This window comes from Macrotis lagotis, chromosome 8, assembly GCF_037893015.1.
Source record: "Macrotis lagotis isolate mMagLag1 chromosome 8, bilby.v1.9.chrom.fasta, whole genome shotgun sequence".
Taxonomy (NCBI): Eukaryota; Metazoa; Chordata; class Mammalia; order Peramelemorphia; family Peramelidae; genus Macrotis; species Macrotis lagotis.
In genome coordinates, this window is record NC_133665.1 from 110697642 (window position 1) to 110724013 (window position 26372).

The window sequence follows — 26372 nt, forward strand, 5'->3', positions numbered from 1 at the left end:
GAGCTAAACCCAGGTCTTCCCGATTCTAAGACTAGTTCCCCTTTCTCTCTTTGGGACATTTTCATCTATGTCTTGGAAAACAAAGAGGGGAGAAATGTATGTCTTATATTGAACCTCTTCCCTGTCTTAGGACTCCCATTTGTATTGAGCAGCAAGACCTCTTTATTTTATTCTTCTAAATGTGGATTTTTATAATTTTTCTTGCTATTCCACATACTCCACATGGCAGCCTTTTGCTCCCTTGGGAGCTTTTTAGCTGCCTGTATTGCATCAAACTCATCGTTCATTCCATCATTCAGGGCCCTTGCCCATCCTAGCCTCCCTGTTTATCTGGGTCTTTGGGTATGACTTCCATTGTTTGAGACTGAAGAGAGGTGCTGCTGCTCAATGGTGCTTCTCCAAGGTCACTCTGGTACCCCACTCAGCAGCCTTTCCCTTCCTCTCAAGTGTTAGGTCCTGTCTTCTAATAAGCTCGATTCTTTCTTCTAGACGAGGCAGGCTCTCCTTAAGATCCTGGATGACATTAAGCCAGACGATTACTTCAATTTCATCCTCTTCGGGGGCCACGTAAAAGCATGGAAAAATTCCCTCGTCCAGGCCACAGCTGCCAATTTGCAGGAAGCCAGAGTCTTTGTGCAAACCTTCGGTCTTGCAGGCGGTAAATGCCAGTGGGGCTTTGTCCTGCTTTGCTCCTTGTACCACGTGACACTTATTTTCATCTTTTTCTCCTTGAAACAAAAAAAAAAAAACCCCAACTTGGCCCCTTTTCCAAACTATCCCTGTTTACTTCCAATGCAGCAACAAATCTCAATGGTGGCTTGCTAGAAGGAATTAAGATCCTGAATAAGGCTCTTGAAGATGACCCCAGACTCAGAAATAATGCTCCCATTGTCATCATGTTGACAGATGGTGAACCTACTGTAGGTAAGTCTCCAAAGACCTCATAGACCAGGCAAGACCTGTTAAGTGAACACTCATGGAGCAGCTACTAGGTGCAAGGCTAGAAACCTTGCTATTGGGCAGGGGAGACAGATAAGTGAACTGTGGTCCCTACCCATAGAAGCTTGCTGTTTTGATGATGGTGAGAGCTAGCTATTACATTGCATTTTAAGGGTTGCAAAACACTTTACAAATATTTTGCCATCATCACAACAATCCAGTTGATGGGTGCTGCTATTATGTCCATTTTAGATGAGGAAACTGAGGCAGAGAAGCGGGGTAGGACCCAGGAGTGAAGAGGAAAAGATAAGAGTAGAGAGCCCCCACTAGGGAGGAGAGTTATAATTTTGTCAATTTTTATGTTTGAACAAAGGGGAGACTGATCTTGCCCAAATTCGAATGAATGTGAAGAATGCCATCCAAGGGAAATTCCCACTCTACAATCTGGGCTTTGGAGAAAATGTTGACTTTAATTTCTTGGAAGCCATGTCTCTGGAGAATAATGGGGTAGCTCGCAGAATTTACAGAGATAATGATGCAGCTGAGCAATTAAAGGTACGTTATCCCTGGGCCTTCCAAAGTTAGACACTCATGATCATAGGCAATGTATGTTATGTTCACACTGGGTAAAACAGAGACAGAAAGCATCATAGAATGTCAACACAAGGCAGGAAGCTTGGAGATCATTTGGTTCAATCTTCTCTGTTACAAAGGGGGAAATTGAGGCAGATAAAAAGGGAATTGACTGAAGTCATATCCTGACATAATGACAGAACCAGAACAAGGTGTTTCATTGCCATGAGAACTAGCCCATTTCATAGAAACAACTAGACCAGATCAAGCAAGAGTGAAAACAGGCAGATGCCCTGAGCATTCTCTATTGTTTCGGTGTCTTTTGTAAATGAAGGTGCCTTGTTATCAACTCCTTCCAGAAAACCAATTTTAGAAAGTCAAAAAATAATTACTTGAAACTTTACCTGTGGTATGATGGAAATTCTATAGTCCTGGATCCATCACTAATTTTTTTTTTTTGTGATCTTGGGCAAGTCACCTCACTCTGGCCTTCAGTTTCTTCAGTAAAAATGAAGGGTTGAATTGGATGATCACTTCTAGTTCTAATATTATGTGACCCTGAAATCTGTTAAAAGTCACTGTGGTGGTCCTAGAAACTTTCCCTCTGTAGAAAATCCTCTGAATATTTATCCTCCAGCCTTTCATGGATCTAGTCAAATATCTAGAGCTTGCTGAGGTTCAGAACATTGCTATTCCCTCCATTCAGAAACTTAAAAAAAGATGCAAGGGATGGGAAGGAGGGAAGAGGGCTTCAAGTGCATGAGGTCTTTTCTCTACATAAGCTCCTTGTGTATCCTATAGGGTTTTTACGAGGAAGTTGCCAATCCCCTGCTCACAGATGTGGAATTCCAGTACCCCAAGGACTCCATCCAAGCCCTGACAGAGAATCGGGTCAAGCAGTTCTATGAGGGCTCTGAAATTGTGGTAGCTGGACAGCTCACTGATGGTGGAAAGAAGGGTTTTAAAGCTGATGTAACTGGCCGTGGTGTGAGTAGCCAAAGAACATAGATTTAGAGAAAGAAGGAACTTAGAGACACCAAGTCCAACTCCTTAGTTTTACAGATGAGGAAACTGAGGCAAGCGTGGTTTGCAAACAGTGCTCAGATTCACAGAGTTAGTAAATATCTGAGACTCCAAACCCAGAGATTCCTTTGTGCAAGAGACAACCTGCAGAATATGAAGCACACACATGAACTTCTCCTTCCCCAACCCTCCCCCTAGAAGGCAGCTGAACACATTTTTCTTCCCAAGGATCCCTGGTACTCAGACTCCACCCCAGCCATGCTCTGGCCAGATTAAGCACTCTACATAGCAAATCTGACACTGTGTGTATGTGTGTGTTTGTGTGTGTGTGTGTGTGTGTGTGTGTGTGTGTGTGTGTGTATGTTTGTGTGTGTGTGTGTGTGTCTGGGTGAAGCAGCACAAAAATATATCCTCAGATTAATTTTTTTAAGTCACCTTCATTCTGTGGAGAGAGAGCTCCTGGGGAGATCCTGGGAGAAGCAGAGCAGATAAGGAGGAAATCCCTTGGAAAGGGCACCATCTGGTAGCTTCCCAATTTAATTAATTCCTCCTGTTCCCTCCATGTAAAACTTAGTTATCTTTCTCCTGCTGATGAGAACAGGTTTTTTAAGTGCCTTCTTCATTTCAGCACCCAGGGGAAAAGTCCAAGTCATAGGATCATATGTTCAGATTTAGAAGGATCCTCAGGGAACCTGGCATTCCCTAAATGATGGTTGAATAATAGTGAGAGAAAAACCCAACATAAGCACATCCATTGCTGGAGAAGAATAACAGCTTTCCTATGTCTCCCAAATATATTATTGTTCCTGGAAGGGAATGGAGAGGACCCAGCTCTTTTTTCCAGTTTACTTTGAAAGTATTGGGAGAAAGTGAGCTTCATTCATTCAACTTCATTCATCCATTTGCTGAGCCCTGAGCCCTGAAGACTTGGCCCATTCTAAGAACTTAACAAATGTTGTTGACTTGGTGAGACACAATATGGTAGTGGTTGTGAATATAAGAAGGATAAGATGTGGTCCCTGCTTTCAGGTAGCTTATCATCTAATTGGGGAGCCAAGATGTATGTACACAGAAAGTTAAATTACAGTGTGAGGGCTATCAAAAGGATTTAGATGTCTAATGGACAGATAAATGTTATCTATGGTTGGTATTCTACCATGCATTCAGAAGAGGGTGGTCTTTACATTACAACCTGGGGTGGTCAAGAAAGGCTCTCCAGAAGAGGTAGCAATGTAACTGGGCCTTCTTGGTAGGATGGGTAGGATTTAGACAGGTTTTGATAGGACATTTCAGAAAAGGGGAATAGTATCTACAAAACATGGAAGCAATAACCCATATCCCATTTGATGACCAATGACCAATTTGGTCTGAGTGGGGTGAAGCATAGGAAGAGAGGTTTGGAAAGGTAGAGCAAAGTCACCCAGTATAATGGAGAGAGTCCTTTGAATCTAACTCTGCCCCTTCCTTGTTTGACTGCTGACATGCCACTGAACCAATCTGAATCTCAGGGGATGATAATACTTAAACCAATGTTGTGGTGTAAGATGTAAGGTACTATCATGGTGAAGGACCTCAAATACCATGGAAAGGGATTTGGTTTTGCAAAAAAATAAAACTTGATTTGAGTCCAAGGGCTAGGCCAGGCTATCATCACATTGTTCCCAGACCTCATACAGTGCATTTTTTTCATCTCCCCAACCCATAGGCAGGCCAGGATCTGGTAACAACATGTTCAGCTGATGAAGAAGAAATGGAGAAAGCTCTCCGTGAGCGGGGTCACATGTTTGAGGAACAAATCGAGAGACTCTGGGCTTATCTCACCATTCAGCAGTTGTTGGAAAAACGGTAACTGTCACAGTTCACTCCTGATTATCCACAAAGTGGAGAATAACCCAGATAATCCAAACATCTTTTCTATTTGGCTCTCAGATATCTGCCATGTTTTCTTTTTTCTTCTTTTTGACAGACAGACTTTCACTATTTTATTTTGCTCAATAAGTAAACAGTTATCTTTTAATCAACTTAAATCATTGAATAACTATCATTATTTTAAAAATATTAAGATTAGCTTTCATTTCCTGAGTATACATCATTGGGAGAAGATAACCCAGAATATTTTAGGTGAAAATTTGAGATTTTTAAACTGTCATGAATTCTCCTGGAAGGGAATAATAATCCATGACAGAAGTAACTGAACCATGATCAAAGAAAAATCACTCCACAAGATTTACTGGTATTAGGCATGGAAACAAGAACTACTATCCTGGGTTTATAGCATTCATTTATTTGTTCAATAATTACTTATCAAGCACCTTATTAAAGAGGCATCTAGTGTTCAGTGGACAGAGCAATGAGCTTGCAATCCAGAAGATCTGAGTTCAAATCTAGCCTCAGATATTTACTGGCTGTGTGACCATTGGCAAGTCATTTAACCTCTATTTGCCTCAGTTTCCTCAGAGTTTCCTTGCAAAGTTGAATGAGATCACAATTATAAAGGGCTCTGTATGGTGCTATTGTATAAGCACTAACTCCTTTCCCTTCCCCCCCTTCGTAGTTAGACACCATGTTTTTTCTTTTCTTTTTCCTTTTTTTAATTTTCATTTTATTTTTCCAATTACATACTATGAAAGCTTTTCAACCTTTATCCATATGTATACACACATATTTTTAAGTTACGTGATTTTCTTCTACTCTCCTCCCCTCAGCAGCAAACAATAAGGTGAATGTTATACATACACATTTATGTTTAACATGTTTACAGATTTGTCATTTCTGAAGAATTAGGATTAAGGGAAAAGAAAGAAAACCATGAGACAGGAAAGAAATACATAAGAGAAAATTTTTAAAAAGTAAATATAGTATTCCTTCAGATTCTGTAGGGGTTTTTTGGGGTTTTTTTTGTTTTATTTTTCTTCCTCTGGATGGGGATAGCATTGTTCATAGTTGGTCTAAAAGGGTTGTCCTAGCTCTTTGAACTGCTGAGAGGAGCTGCATCCATCACAATTGATCATCTCAAAATGTTGCTAATATGTACAATGTTCTCTTGGTTCTGCTCCCTTTGCTCAGCATCAGTTCCTATAATTCATTCCAAAACACAGTTTTTTCATTGAGATATTCGTATCTCTCTGCACCCCCTGAGTCAGGAAGTCCAGAGACCCTGACACAGAACTCAGAATTGGTGCTATCTCTCAGGACAAAAGCCAGAAGCGAGAAGGAGATAAATGACCTGTCTGAAGAAGCCCGCAATTTGTCTCTGAAATACAAATTTGTAACCCCGCTGACCTCCATGATCATCACCAAACCAGGAGACCCTGAGGACCAGCTTGCCATTGCTGATAAGCCTGGAGAGGAAGGTATAGAGGCTTCTTCAGTCTATGGGATGAGGTAGTTCTCAGAGGGTATTCACAAATTGTCAGTGCTGCTGATCCAAAGCCAGTTTGGTCTATTTGAAGCATCTCCTAAAATACTTCCCTTATCTGCTTGCTAGCTTACAGAAGAAACACATTTACTTAAACTTTACTCATTGCCATAAATACCTGATTTTCTCTCACCAGAGATAGCTGAATATAAATTCTCAATGGTGTGATTCTTTTTGAGATGGTTTATTTTTCTTATAGGAATGCACTTAAATACAGCTTTTCCACCTAGAGAAATAATTGATTGGGGAGTGCTGTACCATGAAGTTATTGGCTTTAAAATAAACTGACACACAAACCCTCTTTGAACAAGATTCTCTTTCTTTCCCTTATGACCAATAATGAATTATGAATTGGAATCTGGGGAGTACTTTGTCTTAGTATTAAGCCTTTCCACGTTATCAGTGGGGATATTTCTACAACCTTCCACGTTTTCTTTTCTTTTTTTTCAATCCCTGTTTGTGAATATTTCATAATTCATCTTCAGGATCTGTCCATACTTCTACAAGCTCTATTCCCTCTCATTCATCCAGGCTCTAATTCTTTTGTTAGCAATCATATAGAAATCTATCAATCCCTGGCATGTATGTAATCATGCCTCTCCAAGCATGTTCACAGGCATTATATGATTTTGCCTGCACTTACCTTGGAGGTAAGTGAATTAGGTATTATTATTATTATTATTATTATTATTATTATTATTTTGGGTCAGGTAAGTAATACAGCAGATAGAGTACTAGGCCTGGAGTTAGGAAGACCTGAGTTCAAGTCTGGTCTCAGACACAAGCTGTATGACCCTTGGCAAATCACTTCACCCCGCTTGCCTTAGTTTGTCATCTGTATAATGAATTGGAGAAGGAAATGACAAACTACTCCAGTATCTTTGCCAAGAAAACCCCAAATTGAGTAATGAAAAGTCAGATATGACTGACATGATTGAATATATTTTACAAATAAGGAAACTGAGAGGGATGATGTAGTTTATTTGTCCAAGGTCATATACAGAGTGAGTGACAAGATCAGAACTAGAACACAGGTACTCTGATTCACCATTTGGGGCTCTTATCACCACACTGTGATGCCTTAGTACTTCAAATGTATGTGCCCTGGAGGGAAGCAGTATTAGCAGCCTTGAAGATGACTCCCTAGCCATGGCCTCTCAGATCCTCCTGTGGTTTTGTATACTTCATGAACTTCTGGAGGTCCTATGGGCCAACTGGATCCTTTCCCACAATAAAGTTTTATGCTATCCCTGCCCCAGATTTTTGAGGCTCTTTGCTTCATGGCTCACAATGGGAGGAGACAGGGTTACTTGCATGCTCTTTCCTCCTGGAAGCTTTTGGTGATATGTGCATTCTGTTTTGTTTTATCCACAGTGCAGACCAAGCCGAGGAGGAGTAAGTACTGAACTCACCTTGGAATGACCCCCACCATCTGTACAGAGTCTCTCTATCTCTTCTCTCCCAGCTTCTTCTACAACCCATAACAGGACCGGGGCAGATGCCATCAATGGCCCAGAGGTAGCCAAGGTGCTGCCTTTCCTGTAGTTAAGATTTTTTTGTTCCCAAACATCAAAGACAGACATTATTTTAGGGGTTAATGAGTCAAACAGGTAGTGGGTACCATTGATTATTACTTCCCTTTGGGGCACCATAGAAACATCCTCTCCCTCAAGAAGGTCCTTGATAGTGGAAAAAGTGAGGAAAGTTCCTCTAGGGTTTCTCAAAGGTAGGGTTTCTTCCAAAAAAGTCGTTCTTTCCTGCCCTGACAAATAGTTGTGTGGGAGGAAGCCCTTCCTCTCAAGGCCTGGCTGGGTTGGACAATCTCCACATTATAATAAATATGCATAGGCAGACAAAACTAATTTCCCCATTGTCTATGTTCATCAGATATGTCTCCTTCTGTTCCTTATATCTGCCACATTTCTGATAGGACATGTTTCCTCTGATATCATGGACAGCTCACTAAATTATGATTTTAAAAATGGCTTGTTTTCTACAGTGTTCTTAAGTTGCTCTCTTTGTTCTGCTCACTTCGCTCTCCACTAGTTCATATCAGCCCTCCCATATTGGTCTGAAACTATCCCTTTTATCATTTTTTTATGGCACAATAATATTCCATTAGATTCTTGGTAATTACCCATATAGCATATTTTAATTGGCCATTCCTCAGCTGATGTATATACACTGTCTTCCCAGCCAGTGTTTTGTTCCTACTAAAAGAGCTACTATAAATATTTTTGTACAAATGAATTCTTATCTTCTTTTTTTTTTATTTCTTTGGAGGGTATAGACCTGGTGTTGCTGGGCAAAAGATTATACATTGTTTATTAACTTTTGGTGCATTGTTCTAAATTACTTTCCAGACTTGCTGTATCAGGATCTAACACCATCAACAGTACATGTCCACCAATTTTCAAAGCATGTTGTTATACCCCAGCACTTAGTTCAGTAAGTGTATAATAAATACATATTGATTGATTGGTTAATTGGTTTTTCCTGGGCAGCAATGGTGCTTCCAGCTCAACAGTTCCCTCCCACGCCTCGGTATCCTCCTCAGCCTCAGGGTCCTCCTCAGCCTCAGGGTCCTCCAGACCATGTGACCGGTGGTAAGACTATTCATATTCTGTGACAAGTCCCAGGAATATTGCTTGAACAGGGAACAGGTCCAAAAAGGTTCCCCAGGGAGGCTTGGACACCATCCACCTGGCACTGTGGGCACATCCCAGGCTTCCTGGGCTCTAGCTACTTCTGATCTTTTTTTCACCCTAGAGAAAACAATTCAACCTCCAGGTTGGTGAGTTGAGTTACCTGTGGCCCAGGTCCTCCTCTCCAGGTCATTTTTTGGCTCTCTTAGGCTTCTGTGACCTTTTATTCAACCTTTGAGGGTTGCAAAAAGTCTTGTGTTTTTGTCCAACCCACAAGACAGACTCAGACAAGGGCACCCAGCTAGAAAGTGACAGATCTGGTACCAGAACCCCTATCTTCTGATGCCCAGGAGCTCAGATGGGTTGCATTCTCTGTGCTGCCTCATTCTTCAGTCATGCTTCTTATCTAACATTCTCCTTAGAGGCAGCTACACAGGATAGGAAATAAAATCTTGGACTTCGAGTCAGGAAGATTCTGCCTCAGATGCTTAGTAATTGGCAATTCTTGCCCAACTTCAGTTTCCTCATCTATAATGGGAATAATAATAGTCCTCCCTTCACAGTGTTGTTGTAGGAATCAAAGGAGGTAATAGTATAAATGAATTTATATATATATACAAACATACATATATATATATACAAACATACATATATATATAATATACATTTACATAAATACAAACATACATATTCATATATATCAGAGTTATATTGCTATATAATATATATATATATATATACATATATATATATAGCTCTTTCAGAAATAGATGTTACTTAAGTCACAAAAATAGATTTTTAAAGTTCTCTAAGATCTTTTGAGGTTGGTATCCAAGAGGAAAAAAAAAGGAAATTTCAAATAAAAGAAGGAAGGATTATGTTCCACAGTTAAAAGAAATCTTAGATATTTACTGTGAGCCTCACTGAAATGCTCATAGGATGGATCTTGGCTTGCCTTGGCTCCCCTCCTTTTTCATGGGGCCTTGATCTCATAATCAGCTTTGCTTACAACCTTCAAAGTCCCTTATTTTGGGATTGTGTCTGGTCAAAAAGCCTAGGGTGGAATAGTAGCCCAGAGATATTGAGGTGAGAGAACTTTTAACAAAGGATTCAGAATTCATGTTTTCAGGGAATTCCAGATTCATGACTGTTTTCATATCTAACTTGTTTCATATGGGGCATCCCTTTACATTGTTTCCAGGCATCTTCTATCATGCTCCTACCTACTATCTTCCTGTTCTGACTCTTCTTGGTGGGGGGGGCGGGTAAGAGGTTGGGACTATTGTCATTTAGAGGAGGTTGGAAATAGAGCTGTACTCTCCAGGGAATAAATTACTTCCCCTTCTGGGAAAATGGCCTTTATTCTTCACCCCCCCCCAAAAAAATTCAGAATTCCTAGTTAAATCTCTGCCCACAGTGGATGGAGACCCACACTTCATCATCCAGGTGCCTGACAAAGATGATGCCATCTGTTTCAATATCAATGAGGAGCCAGGTGTTGTGCTGAGCCTCATCCAAGATCCAGACACAGGTTGGAGTTAATGTGGACCTAGGACTGAGGGTGGGATCACATAATTGTATGGTATTTGGGGAAGGGGGATATGTGGGAGACAAGCAGGAATGGGGGCATGTAGCTCATTGAGAATTCTATGCTCTTTTTTTCCCCAGGGATGACAGTGAATGGACAACTCATTGGTGATAAAAATAATAGCAATGGGAAGAATGAAAACACATATTTTGGAAGGCTTGGGATTTTGAATCAGAAGACAGGATTTACATTAGAGGTGACTCCTCAGAACATCACCCTTCATCATGGCAGGAAAGGACCTGTCTTTTCCTGGTTGGACCAAATCACACTGAGACAGGAAGGGTAAGAGAGCCTAGCTCACTTGAGAGAACAGGGGATAAGATTCTCTGTGGGCAGTGGATACACTATCTACATCCTTTTCCCCAAAACACAAAAGCTAAGTGTACACTTTATTGACCTATACATTAAACACAAAAAGAGAGACAATACAAATTAAAGGCTCAGTCCCTGCCTTCAAGGGCTTTGTAGTCTAATTGGAGAGCTAGGAAGATCAAGTCACAAATGAACACATACACAGCAGTTTTGAGGACATTTTCTGATCCATGAGAATATCCCTGACCCCAGAAGGAACCACAGTATCATAGGATGAGAAACATGACCTTGTCCATAACCCACATTTTATAGACTAAAGAAATCCAGCAGTTTGTCCTAGGTCAGTGACAGAGTTGAGATTCCAATCCAGATTCTCTGACTCCAAATCTAGAACTCTTTCCCCCATAGGGTGACAGTGACAATCATCCCTACTCGCAAACTGATGGTTTCCATGGACAACGGAGCCACCCTGATTGTTGTCTTGCACCGTGTATGGAAAAAGCATCCTGTCCACCAAGACTTCCTCGGACTATATGCAGTGGACAGCCACAAGATGTCATCACGGACACATGGGTTGCTGGGTAGGATTCCAGGCTTCTCTGCTTTGGTGGTTCTTGGGATGTGGATGGGAAGGGACTTCTCTGGGGGCATATAGAGCTGAGACTCTCATTCTTATTATCTGCAGAAAATTCTTGTGTTTGCTGGGACTTAGCTGACACCATAAAAAGTTATTACCATCAACATTCAGAGGACCTTTGAAGCCCTCTGAACTCTATGCTCAATATTGAAAAGCAGCATCTTATTTCCTTAACTTCTAATTCTGGGCAAAACCTGTAGCCTGCCTAGATCTAAAGTGAGGAGCAAATAACAGTTAGGGGAGGTATTGGCAACATGGGACTGTATGGGCCAGTGTTTTCCAAAGAATGACAGTTAATGATCCACATGGCTTCCAATAATATTAATGTATGTAGCATGATAATGGCTAAAGTTTTTTTCTAGTATAAATTATGGAAAGATTCTGTGGTCCAAAAACTTTGTTCAGTGCAACCCCATCTCTCCATAACTTTTCTCCATTAGCCAAGGGTCACTAAAGCCCATTAAAAATAAAATATGAGGGGCCAGCTAGGTGGCTCAGTGGATAGAGCATTGGCCCTGGAGTCAGGAGGACCTGAGTTCAAATCTGGTATCAGACACTTAATAATTGCCTAGCTGTAAGACCTTGGGCAAGTCACTTAACCCCATTGCCTTAAATAAAAAAATTTTTAAAAATGACATGATTATTTCAGGGGTCTTATTGGTTAAGAGTTTATTTCAAGGTGGTGGACTGAATTACAAATTAATGATAAGATATATTTTGATGCCATTTGATATCTCAAAATTAATCAAAATCAGAGTGCTTTGAAAAGTTATTATGTAATAGGCACAAAATGCCAAACAATTAAGTTAGCAAGACCCTATTTTATTCCATGAATAACTTTCTTCTGCTCACTGATATGTCACCCCAAGCAAATCTATTTTATCCACTTAGCACCAGGGCTTACCCTTTACCATCATGATTTGAAGTATAGGAATGAGTGACCCCCACAGGAACTTTGGCCCTGCTGGAGTGGTCCTTTCTATGAAAAATCAGAGACCCACTAGTCTAGACTAAAATTGATGGTCCATGGAGTTACATCCATAAGGTAAGATTTTTATTATTCTTTCCTTCTTTAATCCAGCAAACCTACTCTATACCAAAGCTCTGCTCTGGGGGCCTCATTCTTTCATATTTCAGAAATTACAAATGTTAACCATAACCTGTAATGGAAATTTGCAGGGCAGTTCTTCCATTCTTTTGACTTTGAAGTTTTTGATGTCCGGTCAGGCTCTGACCCCAAGAAGCCAGATGCTACAATGTTGGTGAAAAACCATAGGCTGGTGGTTACCAGGTAAATAAATTTGCAAACATTGCCTTCGGGTAATCTCTTTGTGCCTTTTGGAATCTCCCTGTTAGAACAAGATTGTAAATCTCTTTTCAGGTGATAGGGTCTCTCCTCGGGATGAGTGTTCAAAAGCTAGGACCCATTCCTCTAAGGGCTTGCAGGGCAGACTCCACTTAATCCATCCCTCTGCCCCTTTCCAGATTGATGGGGCCCAATCTGTTATATCCCTCAGCAAGAACAGTCATTTATCAAAGTGGCCAACCCACAGGCATTTCAAGAGGTTAATGAACTGAGGAAGGGTCACAGTGATGGCAACTCTGGGTTGAATATAACCACAGTTTCTTCAGGATCCCAAGTCACTACACGCAATCTGGTCTGGGGGAATCATAGTCCTTCACTCTATAGACCAAATAAATTAATCAGTCTTAGGGTAAAAACTCCTCCTTGCTCTCCCACCTATTTTCTGTACCTTGTTTTCTAGTCTGTCAGAGATCTCCTTCTCTCCCCTCTCTACCATCCCCCCACCCCATTGGGGATATAATGAGGAAGGTTTGATTTGTGATGGAAGAGTGAAGTTCAGAACATGCCAAAAAAGAAGTACAAGAAATCATAGTGCTGAAAAGTTTTGTGACTATATAAATTAACTAATTACTATTTAAATTACTAGTTGACTAGTAAATTAGTTTTCCAGGTCCTAATGCACTCTTCCTAATCCACACTAACTCCTTTCTCCCCATGGGGATTTGAGCTTCCAGCCATCCTTCCTATTTGGATTAGATGTCATTCCAAATAATATAGACTTTCCCCATGGTCTCCACTTTCCAATGATGTCTTTTCACCGGAATGTCTCTGTTCACCTTCCAAGCTGTCTTTACTAGCTAAGTGGCAGGTTAAATTATTACTGGATCTCCAACTAATTAATAAAACTTAATTATGCATTGCTGGCTACTAGTTCCTTGCTTTTATCCATTGTTGTTTAATCAAGTCTGATGCCAAGATTATAAAAAACATTTCCAACATCACCAGATGAACTGGAAAGTTCACTAGAAAACCACATCTCTTCACATGTTTTCTTTGATCCTTACTGTCTTACAACACAGAGGCTTTGATCTAGACCAAGATAGGAGGAAATTCAAAATCAGTAATAATTTATTAAATGTCTTCTGTGTGCGGTACTCTGAGAAAGCTTCTGGGAAGTGGGGGCAGCTAGATAGCACACAGTGAATAGAACACCAAGTCTGGAGTTAGGAAGACCTGAGTTCAAATCTGATCTCAGACACCTAATAACCATGTAACCCCGGGCAAGTCATTTAACTCTGCCTCAGTTTCCTCATCTGTAAAATGAAAGGAGAAGAAAAAGGCAATCTACTCTTTTTGCCAAGAAAACCCCAAATGGAGTCATCAAGAGTCAGACAAGAGTGAAACAAATGAACAATAACAGCAACTGGAGAGGTGGAGAAGTGACAGGCCACTGGAGAGAAGAGCTTTTCAATCAAAAATAAAGAAACACCAAAAAGAAACAAAACTACATGAAACAAAAGCAGGATTTTAGGGAAAAAATTCAAAGAAGTGATAAAATAAAAGTTTCAAAGCAATGAAAAAATATTATGAATTAAAAGAATCTGAAAACAAAATTTTCAGAAGAAAAATATATTGAGCAAAATAACAAACCCAGCAATAAAAGTACCCAGAGCAAACTAGAATCTCTTAAAGACATAATGTATTGAATGGTATGGATATGAAAGAGTTAATGTATAAATGAAATTAGCAAAAATATGCCAAAATTAGATAAAAAGAACTATCAGATCTAAATTTAGATCTATAATTTTTGTTCTAAAATTAAGACTTTAGCTTCTATCCAGTCCAAAGACCTCATTTTACATATGAGGAAACTGAGATCCAGAGGGAAATAAAGACCGAGAGAGATTAAGTGACTTGTCTAAGCTCACACAGTTATCTAGGGGGCAGGCTTGGACTTTGAACCAGGAGCAGGAGTTGAATCAATCTTCTGCAATCTCTTTTCCAGTGTACCATAGAATCTCAACACAACATGATGAAAAAGTTCAGGAATTTAGGAATCTCTACTGCAAATATAAGTAAAGCAACAGATTCAATGAAAAATAGAATTATTTAATTTTGAGTCAGAATTAAGTGAAAAAGCAGATGAAGCAAAACAAAAAGTTCAGAAAATGATGGAAAAGCTTTTGGGATCAATGCAGACAAAAGTGACATCTTTAGAATAGAATTAAAAGGGAGAATATTTAAGGACTGATGACCTTCCCTAGAACTATGAAGAAGAGAAATCCTATAAGAAAATATTTAAAACATACAGATTTCAAGTCAAAAGAATATATAGGATGCCAAAGGTGAACCCCAAAATTCAAGCTTTGAGCTTATAATGATAAGGAGACATAGTCAAGAAAAAAAGACTTGGGGCAGCTAGGTGGTGCAGTGGATAAAACACTGACCCTGGAGTCAGTAGGACTTGAGTTCAAATCAGACCTTGGACACTTAGTAATTGCCCAGCTGTGTGACCTTGGGTAAGTCACTTAACCCCATTGCCTTATATAAAAATATAAAAAAAATTTAAGAAAAAAGATTTGCATCTGAAAGTACCAATTCATATTGCAAAATATTTTCCCCAAAGTTATTGTTAAGAAAAACAGTACCAAAACAGACTATCTTGAATATCATCTTCTAAAATATTAAATATATGATTTCATTCCCCAAATCAATTTTCCTGAAAAGCCAAGGATTATTTTTAGAGACAAAAGATAATCTATACGAATTCAGTGAATTTATGATGATGGCACAAGTAGACACTTTTGACATTAAAAAACATTGACAAAACTACAGAGTTAGAAATGAATCATCAAAAATTAAGGGGGGGCAACTAGATGACTCAGTGGATAGATTTCTGGCCTTGGAGTTAGGAGTCAGGAATACCTGAGCTCAAATCCAGCCTCAGACACTTAATGCTAGCTTTGTGACCTTGGGCAAATCACTTAATGCCATTGTCCCCCCAAAACTAAAAAAATAAAATTAATGGATAACTTATAGATGTGATTACAATAGTTACATCTAATTTCTATGTCAATACTGTCATGCCAAATAAGGAAATTAAATACTATAGTAGTAGTAGTAGTAGTAGTAGTAGTAGTAGTAGTAGTAGTAGTAGTAGTAGTAGTAGTAGTATTTTGGTGAGTAACCAAGTGGCAGGCTAGAGAAGGATAAAATAAGGGCAAAGGGAACAGAAGAATAAAGAGGTTTTGGATATTATCAAATATTCAATTGATAGAGAAAAAAAGATCAGTCTAATAAGGGGGAAATTGTGGGAAGTAATACCAGAATGATTGTCCTATAGCAAGATACAGGGGAATAATGAAATAGAATTTTTGGAATATATAGTTTTACAGCTTATAATTGTATAAAATATAGGAACTATACTTATTAAGGTTGGGAAAGGATTAGTTTTATGAAATAAGAAAAATTAAATTCTCTTTTCTCAAAAAATGAGTAATTCATAGAGGAAGATAAGACAAATCAAACAATTTTAACTTTCAATTTGATAGTGCAAAGTCCTACTTCAAAGTCAAATTATGGCATATTAGTAGTTCTCTGAGGTTATGCCAGTGGAGAAAAACACATTTCAAGTAGAGTCCTATAAAGGACATGACTAAGAATTAAATCTTAATATACTTTTATTTTTTAAAGTTACGTTGATGTTTTGTTTTTTATGCCACAGTTACTGCCCCATATCTCATCCCCTACCTCTAACCTCCCTTGAATAAAGAAACATAGTCAAGAAAAATTCATCAAGAAGCAGCTAGGGAGTTTAGTAGATAGAACATTAGTCTTGGAGTCAGGAAGATCTGAGTTCAAATCTTACCTCAAACACTTATTAACTGTGTGACTCCAGGCAAGTGAATTAACCTCTCTCAGCCTCGGTTTCCTCATCTGTAAAATGGGGATAGTCATGGCATCTACCTCATAGGATTGTTGTGAAGACCAAGTGAGATATTATGTAAAACTCTTTGCAAATCCCAAAGCACTAAATACTATTCTGATTAATTTATTTAAAATATTGTCATAAATAATATAAAATAGCCATAATTTCCAGAAAAAAGGTCTTAGTGAAATAGTGGCATTGTTTTAAATTTTTTTACAAATCACTTTAATGTTTGACTTAATAGAAAACAGCTGAATACTTATATTTGCTTCTGCCTTCAATCTACTGCAACATGTTATGTTGTTTGAAGAAATACAAAGAGAAAATCTGGTCTCACTGGGCAGTCAGAAAAGGAAAGAGTGTTTTAATAGGCAAATACCATTTTAGTATTATTATGAAAATGGTTTTGATCCCATAGACTTCCTGAAAGACACTTGGAGATCCCCAGGTATCTCTAGACCTTGTTTTGGAAAACCACTGGATAAATTTGTTTTCCTGGTTCTTTTTACTTCATTCTGCTTAATTTCCTGCAAATTTCCTCAAATTTCTCTGAGTTCTTCATATTTATGATTTTTTATTATTCAACAGTATTCCATGGCACCTGTATTCTACAATTTTTCAAGGCATTTGAGATTCAAAAAGCACCTACTTTGTTTCCAGTTTTATGATATCACAAAATGTGGTGCTATGAATATTTTTTGTTTTAAGTTGTTTTTGCAAGACAATGGGGTTAAGTGACTTTGCCCAAGGTCACAGAGCTGGGTAATTATTAAGTGTCTGAGGTCAGCTTTGAACTCAGGTCCTCCTGACTACAGGGCTGGTGCTCTATCCACTGTGCCACCTAGCTGCCCCTGCTATGAATATTTTTATTTGTATAGAATCTTTGTTTCTATTTTTTACCTCCTTGAAATTATTGTATAAAAGAGTGTATAAATTATTGTATAAAAGAGTGTATAAAAGACTGGCCACTTTTCTCCCACAATTACAAATTTGACATATACTTTAATTCTTGGTAACTTCAATGCAAAGCTGAGGACAGGAGAAGTCAGTGAAAAAATATATTGGAAAACATGGTTCAGTAATAGTAATTGAGAGAGCTTTGACTTATAGACATTACAGAAGCATAGAATATGTATCTTGAATATTTTTTCAATGAGAGAGTTGGGATAACAGAACATCATAGTCACCAAGAAACAGAATTAAAAGGGAAATTAATAGCATTTTAATTGGGGATATAAATAGGGATTACTAATATATTCTGAATTAGCTCTTGAGTGTAATCAGGTCACTGACTCGTTAGAGGAATGATAAAAATCTCTATCAAACTAGAAGAAAGAATAAAAATGAGACAAAGATAATATTGATCAGTTGAAGTAACTCCAAAATGATGCATTTAAACAAGTTTTTGATGCTGAAAAATGGCAAATGGATAAAATGTTTATTTATGTGGACATTTTTACATCTGTTTATAAACTTAAGGCAGTTTAACTGCTACTGAGATGAGGAATTCTGAAAACCTGTTTATCAAGAAAAACTTGATTTCATTCCTAGGAGAGAAACGTGGAACCCAAGAATCATACCAAGTTCTAGTACAAACTCCTTCATATTTGTTTTTGTCTCCCCAGAAATATAGCACAATGTTTTGCCAGGAGTAGATGTTTAATAAAATATATACTGCACTGAATTGTAAGCTCTTGCAGAGAAGGAAGGTAGAAGATTTTGAACAGTATCCTTTCATAAGACAGAAGTAGTGAAAAGAAAACAAGTTAAAAGGAAGTTTGGTGAGATATTCAACTAAGAAAATAATCCTTAGGGTATTTAAGAGCTAAACTGGAAAGAGGACAATATAAATAAGAAAAATGAGTGGGTGAAACTTTCAAGATTTTTAAAAACAAATACTATTTCATCTTCAAAGACAATGGAAACATACTTTGAACTCTAACATTACAGTCCCTTTTAAATTTTAGTTGGAAAGAAGGGCTAAAATTTATGAAAATTTAGCTAATGCCAGAAACTCTGGAATTACAATGACCACTTCAGAAAAATATGAATTTAAAATTGGCAGAATTAAAAGAAATAGCTAAAATTGCCTGTCCAATTGCATGTCATAGCCTGACCTATGGACATTCTAATCCGTTTAGTTATTTCTGTTTGAATTGTTAGACCAGTTTATTTTTTTTTCTATTTCTAATAGGAGCTAGATTCTTTTTAAGTGGCCATCGATCTCATTGAAGAATGCTTGTTGACTTTCTAGATTTTATAATTGAAACTCACTCTGTTCCAAAGCCTGGGAATTAAGGGTTGCCCTCATCACCACATCCCATAAGAATGGTTTTCAAGTAAGTGAAGAACTTAGAGATATGGGAAATATAGTCTTTTAACTATATCTATGAGTTAGTTGTGTTTGGATTTTCTAAAGAACCTGCCAAGTTTAGCATAAAGATTGCACTTCTTTCATTTTACCACTTCTAAAAGGTAAGAGCTCTGCTATATATCATATAGATTAAAATTTCAGAATATACAATGATACAAACAAATTTTCATTACATGGTCTTCAGAATATTATCACTCTCATCAAAAATGTTGTATGTAACACTAAGAGTAACCCTGAAAGAGAACATATTAAAGATGAATTTTCTGGGACAATGAAGAAAGGCATTTCACTGAGTATATGTAGAAAATATTTGATTCTCTCACTCTTCCCCTGACTCCTTGACTGAAGTTGAGGAAGAATTATAGAGAAGTTAGACGAATGAGGTCTAAACTGATGTTGGTATGAATTTAGCACTACAAGGAGTAGCATTCCTTTTTGCTGAAAAAACTCTTCAGACTTTGGAAAAATTGAATAGTAGCTCAAGTATGTGCAGTTGGAAATGGATATAAGAAATTAAAATATAATTTGGCCAACAAAACAAATATAATGTACTTGCCAAAAAGGATTCAGCATGTTATCCTCCCACCCCCATGTAGCCATCCCCATAAGTAGATAATTTTAATGCAATAAAAGATAAAGGATGCTTTTTTCTTACTTTAATAATCCACTGCTACAAGTTTTTAGCAAGAAAAATACAGATGGCTATAATCAGAAAGAATGAAGTAGATAATGGAGATGAATTAATAGTAGACTTCCTCTGCAATATGCTTCCAAAGTAACGTGGACATAAGCAAAATTTTGCTAAACTAAAGGACAAACTAAAGGAAAAATAGATGTGAGAAGACTAATTAGTGATCCAGTTGAAAATAAAGCCACTATTGACTAAACTCTATTATGTACACTGATAATGCTATTTATAAAGTATTATAAGATCAGTTTTAAAAGACCAGCCTTTAGTTTACTAACTGAAATCCATACACATCAAGGTGGAATGTTTAGAAAAAAATTACATGAAAAAAATAGTGCTTCTTATCTATTAGTTTTTTTAAGAACACATCCTAACATTATTTTTAGCTTTTTTCATCTTATAGCTAAAACATTAGATAATAATTTAGGTTATTATTTCATATAGTGACACAATCCATTTTTATTAGTCTTAGAATTTTCCACAATTCTCAAAACTGTGCACAAAATGGCTAGATCTAGGTAATCTTAATGACATGAAGAAAGACCATTCTTGTTTTTTGGTTTTTGCAAGGCAATAGGGTTAAGTGACTTGCCCAAGGTCACACAGTTAGGTAATTATCAAGTGTATGAGGTCAAATTTGAACTCAGGTCCTCCTGACTTCAGGGCTGGGGCTCTATCCACTGCATCACCTAGTTACCCCTGTAAGACCATTCTTTCTCTTAATAATCTCCTCCTAAGACAGGTGAATTTGTCTAATTGATCATTCAGTTGTTGCCTTCTTAAACTTTAACAGAGATAGAAAATATGTATATTCTTTAATGAATTTGTTGAAAAGAGAGTTATTTTCATTTCTGAAAACATTATTTTCTGCCTGATGGGTAGTAATGAATATATTCACCTTGGGGACTAAGATTAACTTTTAAAGAAACCTAGGATGCTTGAAAGTCATTCAAAAATTCTTCTAAACTTTTGCAGCAGGCTGTGATTTCTATTTGATTTTGCTCTTTTGTTAATGACATTAATGCTGTACCAGACTTATTGATTTCGAAAATATGAAATATATTTAGTAACTTTTGGAAATGTGCGATTTCTACTTATATTTTGGAAATACAAGTAAACTTTTTTGGAACATTTTTTTAAAATTTTCTCAAAACTGGTTAAGTTACTCCCTTCTTCAGGAGGAGATCAAATGCTTATAATCCTATATAGAGTTTAAAGTTAATGTCATCAAATCCAAAGTGATAACTACCAAATAAAAGATTGAGAAAGAATAATTTTAATGCTGAGAGGGTTTTTCTGTGGAAAGAACCATAAATTCACATAGCACAATAGTAATTGAATTTTTAATATTTAAACGTGAAGTTAATTATTTTGATACTGCACTAATTAGAACACAGCAAAAATGGATTTTAAATTTGTTTTACAAAATAAAATCTGTGCCCATTAATAAAACCCAAATTGAGTTTTACTGTAATTGCAGCCATTATTTGCAGTGACAAAGAATGACTGACTATAAAGTGGTCTATTATGATTCTATAGAATTATTCAGTATTAGCTCCTCATGGACAGCTAAACAATAAGTTCTGCTAAAATTACATGAAAATGGATGGATATTTCTGAACATATATAGAAATAATATAAATCAGTCAAGATAATTTTTATGTGCATTGAAAATAGAAAATGCAGGGTGATATCACAAATAAAAGTATCTCTAACAATTTATATAGCAACAAGGAATTATATTCCTCTTGTGAGAGTTTAATAAGAATTTTTATTCACTTTCAATTTCTCTTTTAAAAAAAGGAAGTATTTAAGTTCCAATGCAGTCAGTATCATATAATCAAGAAAAAAAAAGAATGGAAAAATGTTTTCTAGATGCAATTACTCTTTGATTTAACCTTCTTTATGACAATGCTTACAGTTAATGGAGAGACATTGATGATGGAGAATGAACTGGTACAAAAATTTAATAGGTGTAAGAAAGGGACCTGTCTTGTATTTGGGAAACTGTATTGCATCTCCAATGACCCTAAACTGCTCTTTGATACCCATATTCTATAATTTTTAATGCCAATATTCTTCTGGTGATGATATATGGCTTCAAATCATGGAGTACCACAATCATAAAAGAATGAAAATTTCTGTCAGTCAGAAGATTCATGATGATGACTTCAGGATGTTACTAGTGATGCCTTGTATGTAAGAAGTGGCCTAAATGACACCATTTAGGAAGTGTATGATCAGAAAATGAGGTGGATCAGTCATATAACAAGACTGAAAGAAGACAGATGGACAGACCAAATTCTACAGTGGGAATGTTAAAAGAGCTCAAAGAAGACCAGAAGGATATTGGGTACTTTCTTTATAGAAAACTTTTAGAGGAAAATGATATAAACAAGAATTCCACAGAACATGAAGGCAAAAAGTAAATTGTGATCTCCCCTACTGGGGATGAAGATTACACATTGAAACAAGGCAATTATAATACACTTAATCTGCCATTGATCCAAGAAAATTTATTACACATCTGTGCATTTAATGGTATAACAACTAAATTTATAAAAAAAATTTTGAGCTTGAAAATTAGATATATTTTAAATACAGTACTGATGCCCTTTGTTTTTATGTCCCAGAATGAACTCTTCCCTTGGAAAATGACTAAACAAATTGTAAAAAAATAAAAATAATATGATACCATAAGAAATGAAAAATATAAAGAGTACTCAGAAATAAAGGAAGATGTATGAAGAAGTGAAGAAAGCAGAACCCAAGCCACAACATATAAAGTAACTGCAACTGTGTATATAATATAAAAACATCAGAAACAAGATATGAAAAAATATACAGAAGGAAAAAAAGTTCAGAAAAAGACAGAAATGGGACTTTTTATTACTATCTTGTAAATATAACTTAAAAACAAACTTTGACAAAAGTTAATAGTTTCAATGTCATTTTTTTATTCTTATTTTTTGCATTTAAATGCTTATCTTTTTGATGTTTGCTAAGATCATATTAATACAAAATATCTTTGAAGGGAGATAAGAGATTTGTGCTTATTCTTAAAAACCTAGCCAACATTTGCATATATAAAATAACTAGAGAGCAATTACAGTTATCAGTAAGAATAATAACAGGTACAATAAATTATCATAAAAGTTGTATTAATTATAGGAAAGGGACAAGGGAACATGGAGTGTGAAAACATTGTTGCTGTTCAGTAGTTTTTCAGTTGTGCCTGACTTTATATGATTCCATTTGAGATTTTCTTGACAAAGATACAGGAATGGTTTGCTATTTCCTTCTCCAGTTCATTTTACAGATGAGGAAACTGAGGCAAATAGGGTGAAGTGATTTGCCCAGGGTCTACGGATAGTAAATGTCTGAGTTCAGGTTTGAATTTGGGAAGATAGGTCTTCCTGCCTCTAGGTCTCTCACTTTAACCACTGCACCACCTAGTTGAACTAGTGCAGTGGTGTAGTATTAAACAAAGACTTTCTTTGGGGTTCAAGTGGGGCTGAAAGGAAATAAAGAACATGTTGGAATGAAGGAGGATTCAGGCAAGTATTCCAGGCTCTTTGAGCCTCTACAACCTACTCCCACAAAACCACAGTCTTGGGCGGGGGGGTGAAAAGAGAGCTACTATACTCATGCCTGGTTGGAGATCCTTCTTTCTTAGGTGATTTACAATTCATATATTTCTCCTTCTAGGGGATCCCAGAAAGACTTTCGACAGGACCCCTGGCTAGGTAGTGATGTCTCTTGCTGGTTTGTGCATAACAACGGAGATGGACTGATTGATGGCATCCACACTGATTACATCATTCCCAGCATATTCTAACCCCCAACATTTGTGAAAATCTTTTATTTTCCTTAATGAGTTTGTGGTTCCAATGACAGAGGAGCCACCTCTTAGCATTTGTACTTGAGTTTAAACAGGAGGAAAAGCATCTTTAGTCTATGGGTTTAGGGCCGGATGGAGCAATGGCCAGCAGTTTAATGTGTATACATGTTTTTTGACCTCATTCCATTCTACTTTTTAAATTAGATTTCTCCCTGATCTCTTTCAAAATCTGTTATGTAATTATAGCTGATGTTTTGTATGCCTCATTAAATAGTAGCTTTATTTTGCTTTGCAACTGTGTGAATTTATGGAAGGGGGAAGTGATTACTGGGGAGAGTGATATCTGAAGAGCCCAAGACAACCCATAAATGGAACTATAAAGGTAGAACTTTAGATATGGCAATGCTGGAAGGAAGGGTCAAAGAGAACAAGAAAGAGAATGGAAGGGCTACCATAAGTCAGAATGCAAGGTACCTGGAACCTACCCTCTCAAAGGGTCAGTGTCCTCACCTTTTGAGAGCTGATTATCTAGGGACTGGTGAACATTTTTAAAAATCAACCTTGTCTAGCAGTTCACCTCTTTTCCTATCATCTCTAAATTCTCTCTCTCTCTCTCTCTCTCTCTCTCTCTCTCTCTCTCTCACACACACACACACACACACACACACACACACACACACACACATTAAAAAAATGATTTCAAGGTGTTCTTACAAAGAAACTTATTTCTGTGAAGTTTATTTCCACTTCCAATATTCTCTCTCAATGCATTTGAACCAGAAAAAAAAGCCAAGTAAAGGAGGCAAGGTCATTGTCTTCTGTCTTCTAAATCTGAGAGCATCAAAATAAATCTTGACTTTGGTGTTATTTGAACACATGGTTTAAAGTCTATACAGAGTGGTTATGATCTGTGAGGATGATCCAAAAGAAAAAGATAAAAAAACAGTTCATCTTTTTTATCCCTTATGTCCCCACCTGAATTTACTCTTGTTAAATCTCCAATTATAGGTCTTATTTAGTTTGCACAAATATAGATAAAAGGGTCCCTAGATCCTATAAAACCATTCAAGGTAACAAAAGCATATGACTAAATAATTTTTACTTCACCCCTTAGAAAATATAGAAAATAGAAGGCTCATGGTGAGGCAGTATGGGGTATTGGCTAAAATGTTGGACTTGAAATAAACTGGGTTAAAATCTGCCTCTGATATCAAATAGTTTGTGTAACCATGAACAAGTTACTTAATCTCTTTGTGACTCAGTTCCCTTATCTACAAAATAAAGATTCAGTGACTTTAGAGGTCCTTTCTAGCTCTAAATCTATGATTCGATGATTCTATCTATGACTTTATATGTATACATAATGTAAAGGACTCCAAGGACTTAAAGAATGATTTAGGCAGATATGGAGAGCATAATAAAGCACTAAGTTCCTTTAGAAGGAACTCCACTGGAGCAGCCTTTTGACATTCTGAAAAATCCTCCCTCCAAGCCCTACACAGTACATACCAGAACAGAATCATGACATGTAAAACTTATTTGGGTCCTGTTGACACTCCCAAATATTGTACTCCTCCACCTAAAAGCTGCTTTGGGTCTGCTGAATGAGCAACAATCCTTTCCAATGAACTCATGCAATTCACTAAAATTTTGTGTGTGTGTGTGTGTGTGTGTGTGTGTGTGTGTGTGTGTGTGTGTGAGAGAGAGAGAGAGAGAGAGAGAGGTGCAAGGTTCACATCTTCTGCCCTGTTCCCTCACCCCACCCCCATACTGTGGCTTTGTATGTGTGTCTGTGTGTGTGCATGTGTCTATGTGTCTTGGGGGGGAGTAACAAGGTTCACATCTTTTGCCCTGTACCCCTACACTCTCACCCATGTGGATGATCCTTTTCCTCACTGAGAAATCTAGAAATCTTTTTCTCTCTTTAGAAGGTTAGACCCCCAAATTTTTTAGCTTAATTTAGGATTAACCATAAAACATTTGCCAACACTGATGCTGCTCAGGAAATCTCTGACTAGATTAGATTTTGGAATTTCACTGCCTTGACTATCAAAAGACAAAAAGGAAGAGACTGGAAAACAGTCTGTTTTATTGCAAGGCAATGGGATTAAGTGACTTGCCCAAGGTCACACAGCTAGGTAATTAAAGGTCTCAGGCTGGATTTGAACTCAGGTCCTCTTGGACTTCCAGGGTTGGTGTTCTATCCATTGTGCTATCTGACCGTACCTATTTTCTTATTTTTATAGAGCTAAATTCTTCAGCAAGAATCTTCTCTGTGGATTCCATCTTAGTGTAGGTCCAGTCAACAGAAACCACTCAAAGTCATCCTTAGACCTCTCAATCAGACACCAGTGTGCATACCTACACTCTTCGTGTCTTCATGGAAAGGTGCTTTCCTAACTGTAGACAAAAATTCATCAAATTAGAAATTCCCCATGCTGATCCCTTTTCACAATATTTAGGTCAACAAAAATCTTTTCTATTTTCTCACATATGCACTGACTGATAGAAGCAAATATTTGAACTTGCCAAGAAAGTTGATGATTAAAGATTGTTTGAGTTTACAGAAGAGAACACTTCAAAGGATGTTTCAAAAGATCGTGTTTTACAATATAAAGATAATAGTCCTCCAAGTAAATGAATCTCTAAGAAAGAAGAATCTATGATCATTTATGCTGACCTGAAAAATGTATGTGCTCTTCCACACATCATGTAGTCTTTCCTGACCATCTGACTAGGGCTGAAAAGAATTTAGCTTCAAAGGATCAGCATAGTGCAGCAAAAAGGACAGTGAAAAGGGAATCAGAACAAGTGGATTTTAGTTATAGATTCCCAACTAGCTTACTATGTCCTTGGGGAAAAGTCACTTTTTAACTTTGGGCTTCAGTTTTACCATCTATAAAATGAGGAAATCAGACATATGATCTTTAAGGTTCTTTTCAGATCTCATATTCTTTGAGTCTATGAATCTAAACCACCAACAAGTATTGATAAAGCCTTACAATGTGACAAAGTAATTAGAGAAGGAGCAGTTGGAGGAGGGGTGAATCAAGAAAAGCTTCATTGTAGAATATGATGCTTGAGCTTCATCTTGAAGGAA

The 26372-nt window shown here is 37.2% G+C and overlaps 1 protein-coding gene across 1 annotated transcript in view; it reads left to right on the plus strand.

Moving 5' to 3' along the window:
* ITIH1 (inter-alpha-trypsin inhibitor heavy chain 1) overlaps window positions 1-23664 on the plus strand; it is a 56662-nt gene extending 32998 nt beyond the window's left edge. The window contains exons 9-21 of the mRNA XM_074198207.1: window positions 490-658; window positions 799-924; window positions 1313-1494; window positions 2314-2499; window positions 4241-4380; window positions 5728-5888; window positions 7328-7348; window positions 8458-8559; window positions 10016-10129; window positions 10267-10468; window positions 10907-11079; window positions 12315-12426; window positions 23140-23664. Of these exons, the coding sequence (XP_074054308.1) occupies window positions 490-658; window positions 799-924; window positions 1313-1494; window positions 2314-2499; window positions 4241-4380; window positions 5728-5888; window positions 7328-7348; window positions 8458-8559; window positions 10016-10129; window positions 10267-10468; window positions 10907-11079; window positions 12315-12426; window positions 23140-23269 (1818 nt within the window). The 3' untranslated portion in view covers window positions 23270-23664. The remainder of the gene's footprint in view (window positions 1-489; window positions 659-798; window positions 925-1312; window positions 1495-2313; window positions 2500-4240; window positions 4381-5727; window positions 5889-7327; window positions 7349-8457; window positions 8560-10015; window positions 10130-10266; window positions 10469-10906; window positions 11080-12314; window positions 12427-23139) is intronic.
* Window positions 23665-26372: the final 2708 nt, after the last annotated feature.